Source organism: Mus musculus, chromosome 5 (genome assembly GCF_000001635.26).
Source record: "Mus musculus strain C57BL/6J chromosome 5, GRCm38.p6 C57BL/6J".
NCBI lineage: Eukaryota > Metazoa > Chordata > Mammalia > Rodentia > Muridae > Mus > Mus musculus.
Genome location: NC_000071.6, coordinates 17,990,986 through 18,008,638, shown reverse-complemented (window position 1 = coordinate 18,008,638; position 17,653 = coordinate 17,990,986). Strand labels below are relative to the sequence as shown.

At 38.0% G+C, this 17,653-nt stretch overlaps 1 protein-coding gene across 1 annotated transcript in view; it reads right to left on the bottom strand.

Moving 5' to 3' along the window:
* Positions 1 to 17,653, bottom strand: part of Gnat3 (guanine nucleotide binding protein, alpha transducing 3) — a 57,099-nt gene that overhangs the window by 11,030 nt on the left and 28,416 nt on the right. Inside the window, exons 3-5 of the mRNA NM_001081143.1 lie at positions 17,179 to 17,320; positions 8,828 to 8,985; positions 4,750 to 4,878 (exon numbers count right to left, since the gene is read on the bottom strand). Coding sequence (NP_001074612.1) covers positions 4,750 to 4,878; positions 8,828 to 8,985; positions 17,179 to 17,320 — 429 coding nt within the window. The remainder of the gene's footprint in view (positions 1 to 4,749; positions 4,879 to 8,827; positions 8,986 to 17,178; positions 17,321 to 17,653) is intronic.

The window sequence follows — 17,653 nt, the reverse complement described above, 5'->3', positions numbered from 1 at the left end:
TGCTAAGTCTGGCTACTCATACATTTGGAAATGAACACAGTGAATAGAATTCTACTTTATATTTTAGGAAGACTCTCTCTCTCTCTCTCTCTCTCTCTCTCTCCCTTTCTCTCTCTCTTTCTCTCTCTCTCTCTCTCTCTCTCTCTCTCTCTCTCTCTCTCTCTGACAGTAGTTATGCCAGATTTACAGTTGTTAAGCTCTATGGCGAGGTTTCCAGCCTTTCTGGCTCTTACACAGAGTCTTTTCAGTTCTTTAATTGCAGAGCATTTACGGAGAAAATGACTTTTTTACAATTGATAACTCAGTTTAGATTTGTTCCTAAGTCACTTAAGTATAGGGAATTACTCAACAGCAGAAGGGCTTAGATTTGCATTTTATTTTCCAGTGAGGTAGGAACTTGAACATCAGTAGACATCAGTGGTCAGATCATCAGTTAGCACGCTCTGCTTTGAGAAGAACTTTCAGATACGTTGTCCTATCAGCTTGACAGTTGGCACACTGGCTTGAGAAGAATTCTAGGATAATTTCCATTAAATTATATGATTCATGGAGCCGATCCATTGATCCATCACTTTGGCAGAGAGAGCTTTTCATTTGGTATTCATTCCCATTTCAAATTCTGAAGTTCTCTATATGTATGTAAATTAACTAATGTAAATTAACTCTTTAGTTTTAAATCGTCTTAGGCTGACTTGTGCTATGCTAACACAAATCAATGGTAAGGTAATGTATTTTAACACCTGGGTGAGTGTTGAAGGGAAGCCTGAAGGTACATTGTTTTTATATTTAATTTTGGAATTCAGAATGTTATATGTACTATGAAAGCCTATACATTTGAATTATTCTACTCAGTCCTTGAAAGAAAGATGGTTAAACTTTAAGGATGTATTAAACAACCATGATATATCAATTGATGTGAATAGACATTAAAATTCTTCACCAAGCTGTAGTTTTTTTCTCGCCTATCATTTTTCTCTGAGAGGGATTGTGAAAGAGTACCAACTGTATACAATATTTACACTTTAAGAAAAGAATGCTTTCCATACCAACGTATCTAACAGCCATCAATGACATCATGCAAAGATACATTCCTTTTAAAAAGGGACTATGTACATTTTGAAGACTACTTCATTTCTTTGTATGCTATTTGGAAATTTGCTCCCAAAGTTCGTTTCTTGATGCTTTATCATATATAAATATAGCACCACCCAGCTTATCATGTCACATGCACCAATTTTGGATGAATGCTTCTTCATGTGATACTACTGCAGAGTCAATTAAAGCTGACTATTTGCTTCCTCTGGCTAATCACTATGGGTAGGCACTGGCAGTAGATCAAAAACCACATGTGGGCCCTGACTTTCTAAGGTTGAGAGTTCATAAATTAGAAATGGGAACAAAAAAGGGAAATGAAAAAGTAGCAGGGAAGTTATGAACTGGTAACAAGAAGAAAAAAAGGAGACAAGTTTGGTGTATTAATTTGCATGCTTCCAGAATTGTGGAGACAGCTGTTTGTTTGAATGTCCTTCTCACTTTGCATGTGAATATAACACTAGTAGCTTCAAACTGTCACATGGAGGAAGTATTTACACCAGAGAAATCAATAACCACAAACTAGGCTTGATTCCCCCATTATTCATTTGCCCTACTGCATTGGAAAGGCCTTTGTTAGACATGCACCCAAACACTGTTGCCTATAAGAGTGAAAAATACATATAGCCAGGAAACAGATGGAAGGTCAAGACTCTGAGGGGTGAGTATCATTTTTTTTTAATCTTTATGATAAAAAGGAGCAAAACCACGTTAAGTAAAGAGTACAGCAAGCATAAATGTCCTTGTGCCTGGAATGTTAGAACCAGAGAACCAGCTAATTCAGGAGTCCCTTGTGAAGACAGAAAGTCAGTGTGGTGGGTAGTGCCAGCACTGGGAGGTTTGTGATATCTAGCAGGTGTCATTAATTACCAAAACTGCTGTGTGGTTCATATAACCTGGGTCTGAGGAAACTCCAGTTGCTTATGTAGCATCAAGACACTAACTCTGTGCTGACTGCTAACTTGATCCAACCTTTATCCTAAGTGTGCTATCTAAGAGATCCATAGCTGCTGCTGCGGTTTCCTAGAGATCCAAAGAAGGGATATTTGGCATGACTAGCCTCAAGGCCATAGCAATTCTAGCCTGTGCCATAGGAACTAGAAGAGAAAAAAGAGAGCAAACAGAAAAGGGAGGATGTGAAAAGGTCCTTGGCATGGCAGAGGGAGACAGGGGGAGCAGCTGTGGACTTGGCTCCCAAAGGAAACCTTCAGAAACTGGGGCAAAGAGCATCTGGCTGCAACCAGGCTGAGCTAGAACTTAGGAGAATTTGTTGGAGTTTGCCAAGGGAGAGTTGACTTCATTCTCTGTGGCCCTTTGCCCTGCTTTGATATTTGACCAGTTTTCCAGAAAATTAACTATATGTAGGCCTGAAATTTAGTACGAATTTAGAAGACATTACTTCCATACCACTTAAAAATATCCTGTATAATAGCTGTTTTAACTAGCTAGCTAATAATAACCAATTTTGACACTTTGCAGTCTTTCAAAATTTTTATTCCCTTTTAACTGAGTTGAGGATATTGGCTAATTAGCATTTACTTACATTTTTTTTCTCATAAGGGTTTTTAAAAAATCATGTCTGCTGTTCTCTAGGTTTTTTTATTTTTTAATTCTTTGAGTATATTTTCATTATTGTGGGCATGACCTTGTTTCTTATGTAGTTTTAGTATGTTTTCATTACTAACGTATTTAGTTGGAACCTGCTATTATTAATATTCCACCTCATTCTTAATCCATAGAAAATTGTTGAACTTTGTATAAGGTCCCCAATGAAGGAGCCAGAGAAATACCCAGAGAGCTGAAGGGGACTGAAGCCCCATAGGAGGAAAATCAATCTGAACTAACCAGTACCCCCAGAGCTCCTTGGAACTATGTGGGGCAATGGGCTATGCACAGACATCCTGGTCTTCAGAGTTGAGGTTGTGACCCCCGGTGGAACCTGGTGGTGATAATTCACCTACATGGGACAGAAGGCATTCCCTCATGTCTCCTGGACTCCTGGCTGGTGTAGAAATTACAGCCCCCACATCCTCCACAGGAGAAGCTGTGGCTAGTAGTCATGTACATAATGTCCCAAGCTTCTGGCCTTCAGGCTAGACTCCTCTCTGTTACCTAGCAACAGCAAGATAATACAAGCCCACTATAGGAGGGGCTGCTTGGCCCCTCCTCCCTTTCTTACTCTCTCTACTAGCTCTCTCTCTCTCTAACATCTTACTCTCTAGCCTTTCCTCTTTCTCTCTCTTTCCCCCTCCCCTCCTCTTGGCCATGGCCACTCTCTCTTTCTCTTTCTACCTTTTCTCTTTCCTTCTGCCTTTCTACAATAAAGCTCTAAAACCATAGACTGTCTCTGTTCATCAAGGCCCGCTGTGCTTGGATGATAGGATAGGCTTTCTCCTAATGAGCCATGCCTAATCTCCCGTCAGAAGGCCTTCCTGTGCTCCAGCCACAGACCAGACTTAAGACTCTTGCCTATGTGGGAACCTTTCTCTCTCTGCCCTCTCTCCCATATCTCTGGGGCTGAGAGTGTTGAAGTGGGGCCCCTGGTATTAGGGGTTGCCCCTTGTCCACCCCCTGTGGAGTGGGGTCCAGTGGCTTCACACAGCCAGATGGCCACCTGGGCTGGGGTTAGTAGAAAGCCTCTGGCAATCCTCCCGCATCCAGAGCACAGGAACTCTGGCAGGACATGTGCTCCCCTCCCTCCCCTCTTCCCCATCACCCCTCAGCCCCACAGAACTAAACCACCAATTAAAGAAAACACATGGTGGAACTTGTGACTCTAGCTATATATGTAGCAGAGGATGGCCCAGTCGGTCATCAATGGGAGGAGAGGCCCTTAGTCCTGTGAAGGTTCTATGCCCCAGTATAGGGGAATGCCAGGACCAGGAATGAAAGTGGGTGAGTTGTGAAGCAGGGGGAGGGGGGAAAGGGTAGGGGATTTTCAGAGGGAAAACTAGGAAAGGAGATAACATTTGAAATGTAAATAAAAAACATATCTAATAAAAAATATAACATAAAAAAAAGAAAAGTGTTAAACTTTGTATAAATAGGAACAAATATATTGCCCTACCTCAGGGGGGAATATGTGAAAGCTGTTAAAAACCAAGAGATGCTGTCTAACTGTATTATGGTTTACATTTCTTAGTAAATCTAAAGAGGATTTGATAGTACACTTTCAAGGGTTTACTTGAATGGGAATTCAACACAATGGCAAAAACAATAGGACACTCATTTCCATACCAAAACCAGGATGATGGAAATGTGCTTTCTAAATAGAATCACATTCAAATAATAGTATTTTAATTATTTCCATTTTAAGCTAAGGTAAATTTAAGGAATATTTCAAGCAAATAGAGAAGTAAGCAGGCAAACAAAATAGTATCTCTGACATCAGTTGCTAAAAGGCTATTTAAATATATTTTCTTAAAAAAACAAACTCAAAAAGTCATTCTTAAGTATTAGAAAACAGAATTGGGCTACCACTTGTTTGAGAAATGCAGCCTAGAAGGAAGGACAGGCTCAGAGTGGGATGGGGTGGACAGCAGGAATGAAGGGTGGGGTCTAGCCAGCTAATTCCAAAATCACTGCACTTGACTCGATGATGAAATACTGAGCCGAAAGCATACTCCACCCACACTTAGAAAGCAGGTTAGAACATACCTGAAGTTCAAGTCTTTAAAGGAGAATTGAGTTTCAATGATACCAGTGGTTTTCACCCGGGAATGTAGAACATCTTGCTCATTTGGCACGTACCCAGGGGCTGTGAGTCTGTCTAAGTCATTAAGGTAGCTAAGAAAAACAAAATCGAATGGAGTATATTTTATTTTTGACTTTACATCGGATACACTGCAATTCAGTGAAAATGTATTTTAAGACTTTAAAGTATGTTGGAAAACAAACTCTATTTCTTGTTTGTTATCATGCTACTGATCTGATGGGCAGGCCTTGGGAGCTCAGATGTCACAGTTGCAGAGTGCGGAATCCACAGAGCTCCTGGAGAACTCTTCTCTAAGAACTCCTCAAAGCCACTTTAGCCCTAGACTTATGAAATCTGTAGGACAGACTCACTATCATATAGATTGAGATACGGAATGGTCTTTCCCCATGCAGAACTGTATAGATGTATTTCTATGTATTATGCTGCCTTGGAATGTTTGCTGCAACAGTTATTACAAGCTCCTCAAAGATCCTGTTACGGAAATCACTCAGTTTCCATTCTAAGATAGCGATTGGTGTGTATAACAATTTGAATTGTTTGAGAGTTATTAATTGTTTGGGTGATTTTTACATGGATTACTTAGTTTAGAACATTATAGCCATCTATGTACTGTAGCCACACCACTGTCTATCAGTGCATGGTGAAGCCCTTAACACTTCCAGAATTCCTACTGTTACTGGAGTGAACTCTTTGCTTGTTTGTTCCTTCTGTTTATTTGGTTTTTGTTTTATTGATCACAGTATCTAAAGCTTGGCAATGGTTAAATGTAAGCTTGATCAGCTCTGTGCTCTGAGTCTGTTAGACTAAAGAATGAAAACTATTCTTAGTATCTTTATCCTTTCAAGCTCGATCTACAATTAAAACTGTATTTCCCTTCATTTGTAGTGTTGTGTATGACACTACGGATTAAATGGCTTAGCAATATGGCTACTTCTGTGACAAATTTAAATGCAAAAGTGAGCCATGCCTGCATACGGATTTTAAAGTTTGGTGTCTTTCCAAAGAACTTTGAGGGTATAGTCATAGCAAATGTTAGTTATTGCCTACAAAGTTAAATTTGCTCAGAGATTCTGTTACGAAGTTCAGATGTATTAGCATCTAACACAGCAGTTCTCAGTCTGTGGGTGGCAACCCAGTTGGGGGAGTCAAACAACCCTTTCATAGGGGTTGGATGTTAGATAGCCTGTATGTCAGATTTTTACATTATAATACATAAAACAGTAAAATTTCAGTTATGAAGTAGTAACAACATAATTTTATACTTGGGAGTCACCACATGTGGAACTGTATTACTGGATGACAGCACTAGGAAGGCTGAGAACCACTGATCTACCACAATGACTTTAAAACAAAGTTCTTTTACCCTTAAAAGTGGATTTAGCACCTAAAGTTTTCCTCAAGGAGAAAAGTAAAACTGTGTATAAGAGGTAACATAATGGTTGTATGCTAATAAAGTCTGGTTACCTTTAAATGGGTATTGACTTGAGATGTAATGTGTCAAAGAATGAATTGGCAGATTTTACATTTTAATTTTTTTTTTTACTATTACTTGAAGCATTGTACATTTTCTATTGATGAAATCTGATGTGTGAGAAGTGCATGATATGTCAGCCATTTTGTGTCCAAGTAAAAAAGTTTAAAAAAAAACATGATATACTTACAAAATAGAAATCAAATCCATTTAATGAAAGCTTGAGCAAAAATAGATTTTAAATAATTTTTCTTTGCATTTGTAAATCACTTTAGGCAAAGAAGAGACTTTAGCAAATTGGCAGATTTTCATCAAAAGTGCTGATTTTAATAAGTAAATTTGGTATTTGGATGCCCAAGCCTGTAGTTTCTAAACCTTTAGCTGTTATGACTCAAGTCACATACAATGCGTTGATTATTTACTTCTAATCCTGTAAAGATAGTGCTGTCCCTTGTAAACCACATTTGCTCTTAATGCTTGTGGAATTTAAACAGCACACTAGGTGGCCCTAATTAGTAAACCATGAAACTTAGGTAGCTGAGGCCTTTCCTCCGAGCTTTTCCTAGAGCTTGTGGCATCTTCAGCCAAACCCGGGAACTGGGAATTCTGCTCTACTCTTCTGGCAGCGTCCATCTGCAGAATGTCTAGATGTGCAAAAAAAAAAAAAAAAAATCTTCCTTTCACTAAAAAGTTGGAAAAAAATGTTTTATATAGTATAAACAAAATAAATAGGCAGTGCAGGATCACTCTGATATGGAAATTGAAGTATGTAATTTAATTCAAAAATTGAAAAAATAATATGTTCTTAACGTTTGGAAGAAAATAATGTAAATTTAGCAACATTTTAGCAGGCTTTTATTTAATATGCCTATAGTAACACTTTGAAGCTGCCAAAGTTAATATCTCAAGTATTCAGTTTATGTAGAAAATATTTCTAGTACATAGAGAGAAAATAAATTTTCATAAAATTATACTGCTGTGCAAATCAACTGAGTGTTCAAAAACTATTTACAGTATGGGCAGAACTCAGAAAATCAATGGAAATAGATGTTTGATATATTTAACAGTATGGTAATATTCTCAACTCAAACTATTAGTCAAAAATTCTAAGCATTTAAACAAATAAATCATCTAAAATATGAAATACAGTGTCATTTTATTGCCTCAGGTTAGTTATCTGAGTTATAATTAGTTAAATTTTTTACTATAAATATAAAGGACAAACAAGGAGGCAAGCATACTAACAATGTAATTGAAGGTATCTAGGCAATATTTATTCAAAATGAAATTTATTAATCTTGACTGGAACACACTTACATGTCTGTCTTTCGGTTCACCTTTCCCAGAGGTAACTAAGCAACATTTTGTATGTAATGTATAAGCTTGCATCTAATTTACTCAATGATTAGCACAGACAGGTAAGCAAGGTTTTACAGTACCACAGAAATCACTTTGATAATCACAGTGAGGTAGAGACTGGAACCTTGGAGAAAATGTTCCCAAGTTTATGTAGTCATAGAGTGACACCCTGCTCTCATCAAGTGGAATCCATACTTTTGTCTAAAGGAAATGGTCCCAGTGGAAATTAACAATAAATGAACACTCATCACCATCACAGAAATGTGCTCACTACACATGGACTTCTTTTTATGTTTTTTTTTTCCAGACTCTCTCCATCCATCACTGTCGTTTTTTCCTAAGAAACAGACTTATGGGTCAAAGGTACTCAGTGATTACAAATCTGCATTGTCATTGTCATGCATGACCCATCTTTCTGTTTAAAGAGAGCTTTGCTTCCCAGCCACATTACTTTTTGTTGCTTGTTTAATTAAACCTCAGGGCTTGCATGGTTTGTCACGGGATTCATTCAAGGACAATGTTGTATGTTTTCTATGTTTGTAGGCATGGGAAGAAATAGAAAACGAGTAATTGCACAAACTTTTTGTAGCCAAACAAAATCACATGTTCTTGTTGATTCATACAGAAAATAATTCAAGAAGCACTCGAAACAAGGAAGTTTGAAGTCGTGGCAACAATTCTATTGTAAACAGTGCAATGCTCTCCTAAGTTCCTTATTAACATTAAATACTTACTTGCCAATATTTGCTATGCTGACTCTAACGAGATTTCACAATATGCTAAAATCTGAAGCCAATCGACTTTTCTTCCAGAGTTTTGTGTCTTGCTCAATAACCTAGTGGTCTATCACATATATCACTAGTAAACTTATTCTAGGGGTTATTTCAGTAACACTGAAATATATGATTCAGATGCATACAGTTCCAAATATCAACACGCATGCCATCTGTCTGTGTTCATGCTAAGTAAGCATTGAACATCATGGTAATTTTTTTTTTTAACTAAGAGAAGATATGTGTAGTATATATTTCTTCTCAGGTATGTTGTTTCATGTCTTTTCTGCTGGCTCTCAGGTTTTTTTTTTTATAATAAAATGCTAAACCATTTCCCATTATTTGTGCTTACATGCACAATGTGCCAAGTTACAACCTATGTGTCATCTGCAATTCTTGTCCAAGAAAATGACTTACTAAGCTGCAGAGTCATTGAGCTGGTATTCAGATGCCCTTTCAAAGCAGGCTTGGATTCCTGGATCCCCCCACAGTCGTTTAATGATTTCAGCCAGCTGTGGAGTCATATCACCATCTTCTAGTGTATTTGCCATTGAGTGAAGTTGTTCTTGGTCCTCCTGGAATAATATTTTGGTGGGAAGAACAAAAGTATGCTATTTAGGCACAGGCACTGTTTTAAATAGAGCACGCTAAAAGGTTTTTGTTCCTTTCATTTTGTCAATCATTTCACTGAAGAGTTTTTCAAAATCTATGAAGAATAATTAAACTAAAATTCATTATAGTAGTTGACTGATATCTAGAAATGCTGACCTTTGGAAAATTGCAAAATACTATATGAAGAATTTGAATGCTTTGGTATATTTCATTGATTTCTGAATATGTTGTCACAAAGAATAACAGTGCTAGTCTGTTATGGCCTGGTTTAAAATGCTGGTGTGAAAGAAAAATTAGATTGTAATAAAATGTTACTTGGCATGAGGTATTTCTTTTAATTACTTGGGCAAGTGATTACACACACGTATAGACACACAGAGGTACTGACGCTGTACGTTAAATGGTGTGAACTGAGTGCCTTTGCATTAATGTGCCATAGGACAGACATAAGAATTGGCTAAGAATCAAAAAACAGAGTAAGTATTATGTCAGTACATAGTAAGATGTGGAAAGTGATGAGGATGGATCGAAGCTTAGAAAACAAATAAATTCAATATAAACAATCTATGGCTGGCCACAATTTATACTAGTAACCAAAACACTTTTGACAAGTAATTAAGATTAAGAATTTGAGTCATAGAGTAGTTAAATAGATCATGGTAATTGGTTAGGAAAACAGAGAAGTCTGGGCTCAGATCCCCAGTGTCAATATCCAAAGCTCAGGCTCTGCCTGCATAATACCATGCTAGTGAATATCATTATAACAAGTTACAATGTGGGACACATAATTTCTGTCTCATCCTCCTTACAATAACCAGCAAATGCTACAGTGTGTGCATTTACACCTGTACAGCGAAGTACTCTCAGAGCTCCCCTTGACAAGGCAACCAATCCAACAGGCAGCAGAAGAGGAGGCAAGGGCAAGCAGAGTCTGTAGAGTGTGCCACTGCTAAGAGTGAATAGATCCAGGAGGAACTCGTGCTTGCTGATATCAGTCAGTCATTTTCAGCCAACTATAGTTTTATTCTGCTGTTTTATTAAAAGTATGTTCTTTGCCTAAGATATTAATAGCATATCTTTATTATTAAGGAATGTTAAATCTAAAAGAAAACGTTTCCATCTTTCTTTCTGATGAGTTTTTATTATTACAAGCAGGTAATAGATCAGATGACCAATTGATTGTTAAATAGACCAAACTACACGTCTTATTTTCTTATTTTCTTGCATTTGTCCTTGGTTTTTTTGCATCGTGGGAGACCTATTTCAAAATTCTTCCTTCGTATTAGACAGAGAACTACAAATCTAGTGAAATATGATCTGTTCCCTTAATTTTTCATTAATGTTGAGATAATACAATTGAATAATTTCTCCTTTCCCCAAAACTGCCCATAAGGCCCTGTTTGTTATCTTTCATATTCATGCCCATTTCTTTCATTTATTTTGTTACATCCATTGTGGGGCCATAATGGTCCAGGGTTCAGAGGGAGGGTTGAAGAAGCTTCAACCCTAGACACCTCAAATAGGAAGACTACAGGAGTTGGCTACCTCCCCCTCCCAACCTGAAGCCATAGAGCCGGCTTCCCCACATTAACCCGTGTAAGAATTTATTACGCTGACTGTTATTATGATTCACTCATTGTTTTACCTTGTATGGTTTCCCCTCTGGATCCTTCAGCCTCTGAGTATGCAGATAAAGCATCTTCCAGCATCCTTGCCCTGGCCAGAAACTCTGGCTACCTCCACAGGGACATAAATACCCCTTTCTCCCCATCAATAAAGGAACCAGTTCTCCAAAGCTGTTCCCAGCTGTGTTCAACCAGGGCCCTCATCGTTGACACAGATCCTATAGTGCATTCACTGGGCCCCAGCTAAGCTTTTCTTCCTCCAGTCCAGCTAGGTGTGCAATGTGCCTGGCTATCCTGAGGGAGAAGTGGACACAGGGAGGCAATATATGTATGAGTATATACATATATGTGTATGTTTTTAGGGTTGACCATTTAGTTGGAACGTTCTTCTACTGCTAATGTGCCTTTGGGGCAAATGGTGCATTGAGGAAACTTTTCCCAGGGTCCATTCCTAAAGAAACAAATCACCTGCTTTTTCAGCAATTCTTTATAAACCAATATGTTCTTCCATGCCTCCATGTTATTCCACATTAAGCTAAACTACAGTTTATTTATATTGCTAATTGGATTTTTACTAAAACATTTAAATGTCCCGAAATCCTTTCAAACAGATCCTCAATTCTAGTATTTTCCTGTAGGGGATCCATCTTATTCTGTTCATTATGTCTTGATTTCTGCATTTCCCACACACACCTGAGTAAAGACCCTCTTGATTTTTAGTTCATGCTATTTAGTGGAAGCTTGTGGAATGATAGTCAATGGACTCATACCAAAATACCACCAGGCCAAACAAATGAGACAATCTTTGAATGCCAAGATAACCCTCCCCCCAACCCTGCCCCCCCCCTCTCTCTCTCTGTGTGTGTGTGTGTGTGTGTGTGTGTGTAACCTTCCAGACAGCTCAGTTCTACAGGCAAAGTTAAGAGTCTTTTGGTACAGGGTGTGGGTGTAACCTCCAGTGTCACTGTTTTGTTCTAGGGCTGATTCATTTGGCTTGGCTCTATAGGCACATGCCACCTTTTCCTTCAAAGCCTGTGGTTCCTTCCTTCCTTCACTGCTTACATGGTAAAGAGAACCGGACAGCTTAGGACTCATTCCTTCAGCCAAGGTGATGCATGCTCCATAGCTGCTGCTCTCCAGTACCCTGAGGAACAGGGAAATTTGTATTTTCTTTTTCTAGACCATAACATCATTTCATTGAATGTAGGTCATTTCAATTCTTGATACTCTCGTACAGTCATAAAAACACAAATAATTTTTAAAATTAAACCCCCATCTTGAGGGTTGCTGTGTGCATCTCATTTTATGCAGAAATATTTGCAGAACTATATTTATTTGCTTACTTACTTTTTTTATTCATCTCTCATATACTACATTCTGAGCAGTTTCCTCTCCTTGCTCTCCCTGAAGTCTCCCCACTTTCCTCTCCCCCACATCCACTCCCCACTCTGCCTTCCCTCAAAAAGGAGTACATCTCCCAGGGACATCAAACAAGCTACAATAAGAGTAGGCACATACCGTCACATCAAGGCTGGACAAGGCAACCCAGTAGGAAGAATAGGGTCCTCAGAAGTAGTCCAAAGGGTCAGAGACAGCCCCTGCTCCCACTGTTAGGAATCTTACAAGAATTCCTAGCTATTCAGTCACAACATAGTAGAGGACTTATGTCAGACCCATATAGTCTCCCTGATTTCTGCAAGTCTGCGTCCCTAGTCAGTTGACAATGTGGGTCATGTTCTTGTGTGTCCCTGGACCCTTTGATTGAACCATTCTTAAGGAATCTTACTCTACCTTTTTATTCTTCTAGCACTCTCAAAGTACACTTTCCCCTGTTTCATGTTACTCATAGAATTTATTCAAGTGCCTTTCCCCTTCTTACTTTATTGGTTTTTTTAGTGTATAGGTATACAATGGCAAAGACTTTTGTGGTTTAGTTCATTTATACACTCTGATGAGCAACAAAATACGTGTTGCTAAAATATTGTTGAACAAGCAAACCAAAGTAACAAATATGCTAATTCTAGAAAAACTAAGGGCTTTTTACTCCTCTATAATTTCATTTTAAATAAACCCTGAGGATTACTGCGCTTTAGGGTTCACAGGAGTTCCCAAGACAATCAGAAACAGGCATTTACATTCTAAGTCATAACAATAGCAAAATTATAGAGAAGAAGTAGCAATGAAAAGAATTTTATGCTTGGGGGGGATCCCCATGGCATGAGGAATGGTATTGAAAGGTCACAGGTCATTTTCGACGCCATGTAGCCCAAAGCAGTGATTCTCAACCTTCCTAGTGCTAAGTGTTTCTTTACAAATGAGACAATGATTCTTCATTGTTATTATGTGCCTTGGGCAGACTTAGAATCTTGTTGAATTCATTCTGAACCATGCAATCACATTTCCAAATAAGAGAGAAAAAGATATATCAGATCCCGGAATAGAAGACTTGCATGTCTGTTTGAGAAGTAATTAAAAATGTCAAATGCTGTTGCTACTAAACTTTCAGTCTTTGAATATTGACAGCTGTTGAGAATTCCTGATCTGTTGTAGGACACAGGTGATCCACATATATTGCTTACAGGAATTCAATTGCAGAACATTTTGGGCAATTTTTTTCTAATTATCATCATCATAACTCCCATCCTGATTATTATACTTGTGTGTGTGATGTGTATGATGTGTGTGTGTTCAGGTATGCCATGGTGTACATGTGGAAGTCAAAGCATAATTCCTTGGAGCTGGTTCTCTTTTCTCTTTATATGTATTTACTACATCACCCGGGGCCATTAGGCTTCTCGTCAGTAGGCTTCCTATTTCTTTGTAACAACTAGAGAATGTCACATTAAAAATGCAACTACCTGCTACATTTTTTTCTTCCTCTAAGCATTTGATTATTTCTTCTCATCTACTACCCCTTTAAGTTCCTCTATGTAAATCACAATAGCCTGTAACAACATGACCAGAAGACCTACGTTTACATCCGTAGACAGAATACCACATTTAGCTTTAAATTCATGTTTGCAATTGCTTGCATGTGTAAACGTCTTATAGAATGAGGATGCACAAGACTTCTAAGACACAGTGAGCCGTCTTAACCACTCTTCCAGTGAAAAGGATTTACAGAAACTCACATGCAGCTGTGCTAACCCGCTTAAGTGCCAAACACTTTATAAAGATCAATAGCCAGCCCCCCTTTCTGAGTACAGTTTTTCCATTTCAACTACAGATGACTAACATTAGTTACTGTATCTCCAGAAGCAACCCAAATGTTTGCCACATAAACATAGAATATTTTAAAGGATCTCTGATGAGAGAATTTCTGTGTAAAAACTTTAATTACTTTGTATCTATTATTGAAAAATAAAAGGAGAAGATACTTACCTGGACCTTATTTTCTAAAGTATTCTGATTTTTAATGGGTTATTTATATTTTTGTCTCTTAGTACTATTTGTAATTTGATGAAGAGACTGTTAACATTTTGTGCATGAAGAAATTAAAACAGAGATGTATAGTAGCTTTATTTAAAGCTAAATACTCGTGGCTAAACCAACTTACATAGGTTTCCTGTACATACTGTCTTTAATTGGAAATCTTTGTGATGGTGTACAAATGAATGGTTATGTGAAAGTATCTATGCTTGTATAACCAAAAGTATCCACCAAATCATAGGTCTGAAAGCCACACAAAGTAGTGCTTAGAAGTTAATTTGTTGGGTAAACAGTTTAAACCAGGTACAACATATCTTCACCTTTCAATAAAATACTAAATGAATGAGTAAAAGTGCAAATGTTTACTTCATTTGAAACAAAAATATGATCTGTATAGGACTAGAAAACTATGGTGTCCTGACATTCTGGAGGATAGGACACAGGTGCTTCTGAGACATCATAGCAACTTAAATGGTTGCTTAAGATTGCACCATTGAATCTGCAACCCTATAGGTGGAACAACATTATGAACTAACCAGTACCCCGGAGCTCTTGACTCTAGCTGCACATGTATCAAAAGATGGCCTAGTCGGCCATCACTGGAAAGAGAGGCCCATTGGACACGCAAACTTTATATGCCCCAATACAGGGGAACGCCAGGGCCAAAAAAATGGGAATGGGTGGGTAGGGAAGTGGGGGGGGGGAGGGTATGGGGGACTTTTGGGAATTGGCATTGGAAATGTAATTGAGGAAAATATGTAATAAAAATATTTTTTAAAAAAGATTGCACCATTGAATGTACAGTGGCCAAAACTTACACTTTTAAAAACGCTTTTAGTAAGCTAATAGTAGTACTGTTTAGAGTCTGTCATTTGCACTCCGTTTGTATAGCACCATGTCCTGAAGAATGAAGAGGACCAGCCAACATCACTATTTATAAAACTTGTGCTGTATTTAGTTCACATTATTTTTAAAAAGAAGCAATAGGAAGTTTAGTGATTTTCCACTTCCTTGACAAAAAATACATGTAATTTCTTATATGCAAATTCCAAGACCTTTAAATCACTGTCAAAGAATACAGAAGGCACACACATTCTATTAACTAATTACTACCTGGGAGGGAAAAGTAAAATAAATGTTGCCATGAAAAACGTTTAAAACCATCTTCACATAGGGCAAAATACTGTAATGGAAGCCAGGCAGCAGTATGCTAAGCCCCAGGAGTCAGCTGACTGAGGCTAACCAACTAACCATTGTTGCTCTATTTTTTCTGACCTTTAAATAAGGATTATAGTAGTAGTCCATTTCTTAAGAACCATTATAAAATTATGTGTGCTTAAGAAAAGCCAGAGTCAGAGATAACAGAGCAGCCATAAATAGAATTGGTTCAACAAATCATAGAGTAATAAAAATAGGAGGTCTTGGAGTTCTTGATTGTCTTCTACTTTATAATGTCCACATGTAAGTTATTTTACTTTATAAGTGAGTACATGTTTGTGTCTCTGGGTCTGGATTACCTGAATGGACTGGATCTGGAGGACATTTCATGGGTGAAGTGGAAACTCGTGTTATCGAAACTCCATGGAGTCTATGAGAATAACCCTAGCAAAGACTCCTGGTAATAGAGGACCCTGAGCCTGAACTTGCTATCTTCAGTATCCAGAGAAGGCTTCTGTTGGAGGAATTGGAACAACACAGCCACAAAACATTTGGACTTCAGCTTGTCCTGTCTGCATAATATTCTGGAACCAGAGTCTAGTAAAATCTTCATCAAATAGACCAGAGAGACTTTATCCAGTAGCTAAAGAGAGACATAGTCTCAACCAAACATTAGGTGGAGCTCCAGGAGTCCTGAGGGGGAGGAGGAGTAAGAGGAGGAGGAGGAGGGATCAGAGGAATGAGAGAGGTCAAAGACATACCAGGAGAACAATGCCCATGAGTCAACTGACTAGGGACTCAGAAGTTAGAAAGCCTGTAAAGGTCAGACCTAGGATCTCAGCATATATGTTATGGCTCAGTAGCTTGGTGTTCTTGTGAGATTCCCAACAGTGGGAGCAGGGACTGTCTCTGACTCTGTGCCTGTTTATGGGACCCTTTTCCTCCTACTGGTTGCCTTTTCCAGCCTTGATGTGATGGCATGTGCCTGGTCTTAATTGTAACTTGTTATGCCTTATTTGGTGGTTGTCTCTGGGAGGCATACTCTTTTCTGAGGGGAGGTGGAAAGATGGATCTCTGGAAAGGAGAGTGGGAGGGGGTGGATCTGGGGAATAGGGTAGGTGGAGGGAGGTGGACATGGTGGGATGAGAGGTAGAGGGAGGCAAGACTTGAAGAAGGGGAGAAGAGGGAAACTGTGGCCAGGATAAAATATATGAAAGAATTAAAAAAAATTAACAGCATAGAAATGGGTATTTTCCCTATTATCCCAATAATTTCCTAGCCTCATTTACATGCTCAAACCTGGGAAGGGAAGGAGAGTAGGAAAGCACTGGAGTCTTTTGCTAGTCTTGCATATGGTTTTTCCTCTACCTGTGGTTCCTGTACCCTGATCCTATTGGAGACTGTTCAATTGATGCCCTCTGGAGATAACCAGCTACTCTGGGAGGGGACACATAGAAATGGAGAAGGTCTTTTAATGATTTTCTTGTGATTGGGGTTACCTATTGGCTTTTAGACAATAATATATGCATAGTTTTTATAATAAAATAGTTTTAAACATATTATCTGTTTTAAAAGTAAGTATATTTTTAATGCATCATGATGTATGAAATAAGTATTGATTAAATACAGGAAAAATTCTTGTAGATAGATGCTATGTTATAAACCACAGTACAGCTATGCTTCTTTTTTTTCTCTACTACCATATTTAATACTAAGTTTAATTCCTAGAAAACAGTTCCTTTTTAATAAAATTATAGTACACAGTAAAAAGAGATGTTTTCATTCAGAGAAAAATCATAAAATTTAAGTTGAAGACAGTTAATATTTGCAAAATTATTATATTTTTGATTCCTAGACACATAATGGGACAACAGGCATAATCTTAAGATTATTTTAGCCCTCATCCCACCCTAGCCATGTAATTAATCACATGGGCATACTTACTCGGCTCCTAGGATTGACATAATCAATCCCCAGTGTAGCCATGGCTTTCACAATAGCTAGGATGGACTGCAATGTGTTACTGTAAATCACTGCTTTAAACTCCATGCATTCTTGTTTGCTGTAACCATTCTTATGGATGATCCTGCAATTAAATGTGAAAAGCTTTTGTGAGGTGAACTGTTGTAGCACAAATGACCATCAGTAATAAATAGGTTGAATAAAAGCACTGTACATAACTTTAAAAAGAAAGGCTTTTAATGAGGGTGTGTGCTGACTTTGGACAACTTAACACTTGAGAATGTTTCTCATTCATTGTCTTTTCCACATAATGTGGGAGGAATGTGTGTTAAATATAAAAAGAACTTAAAACTTGTTCTAGATCAAATACTTTTTCAAATATATAAGTCACAAAGATTTTTCTTTTTACAACCTAGACTCCATTTTCAAGAAGGAAATTCCCTGGTCTCCAGGTCAG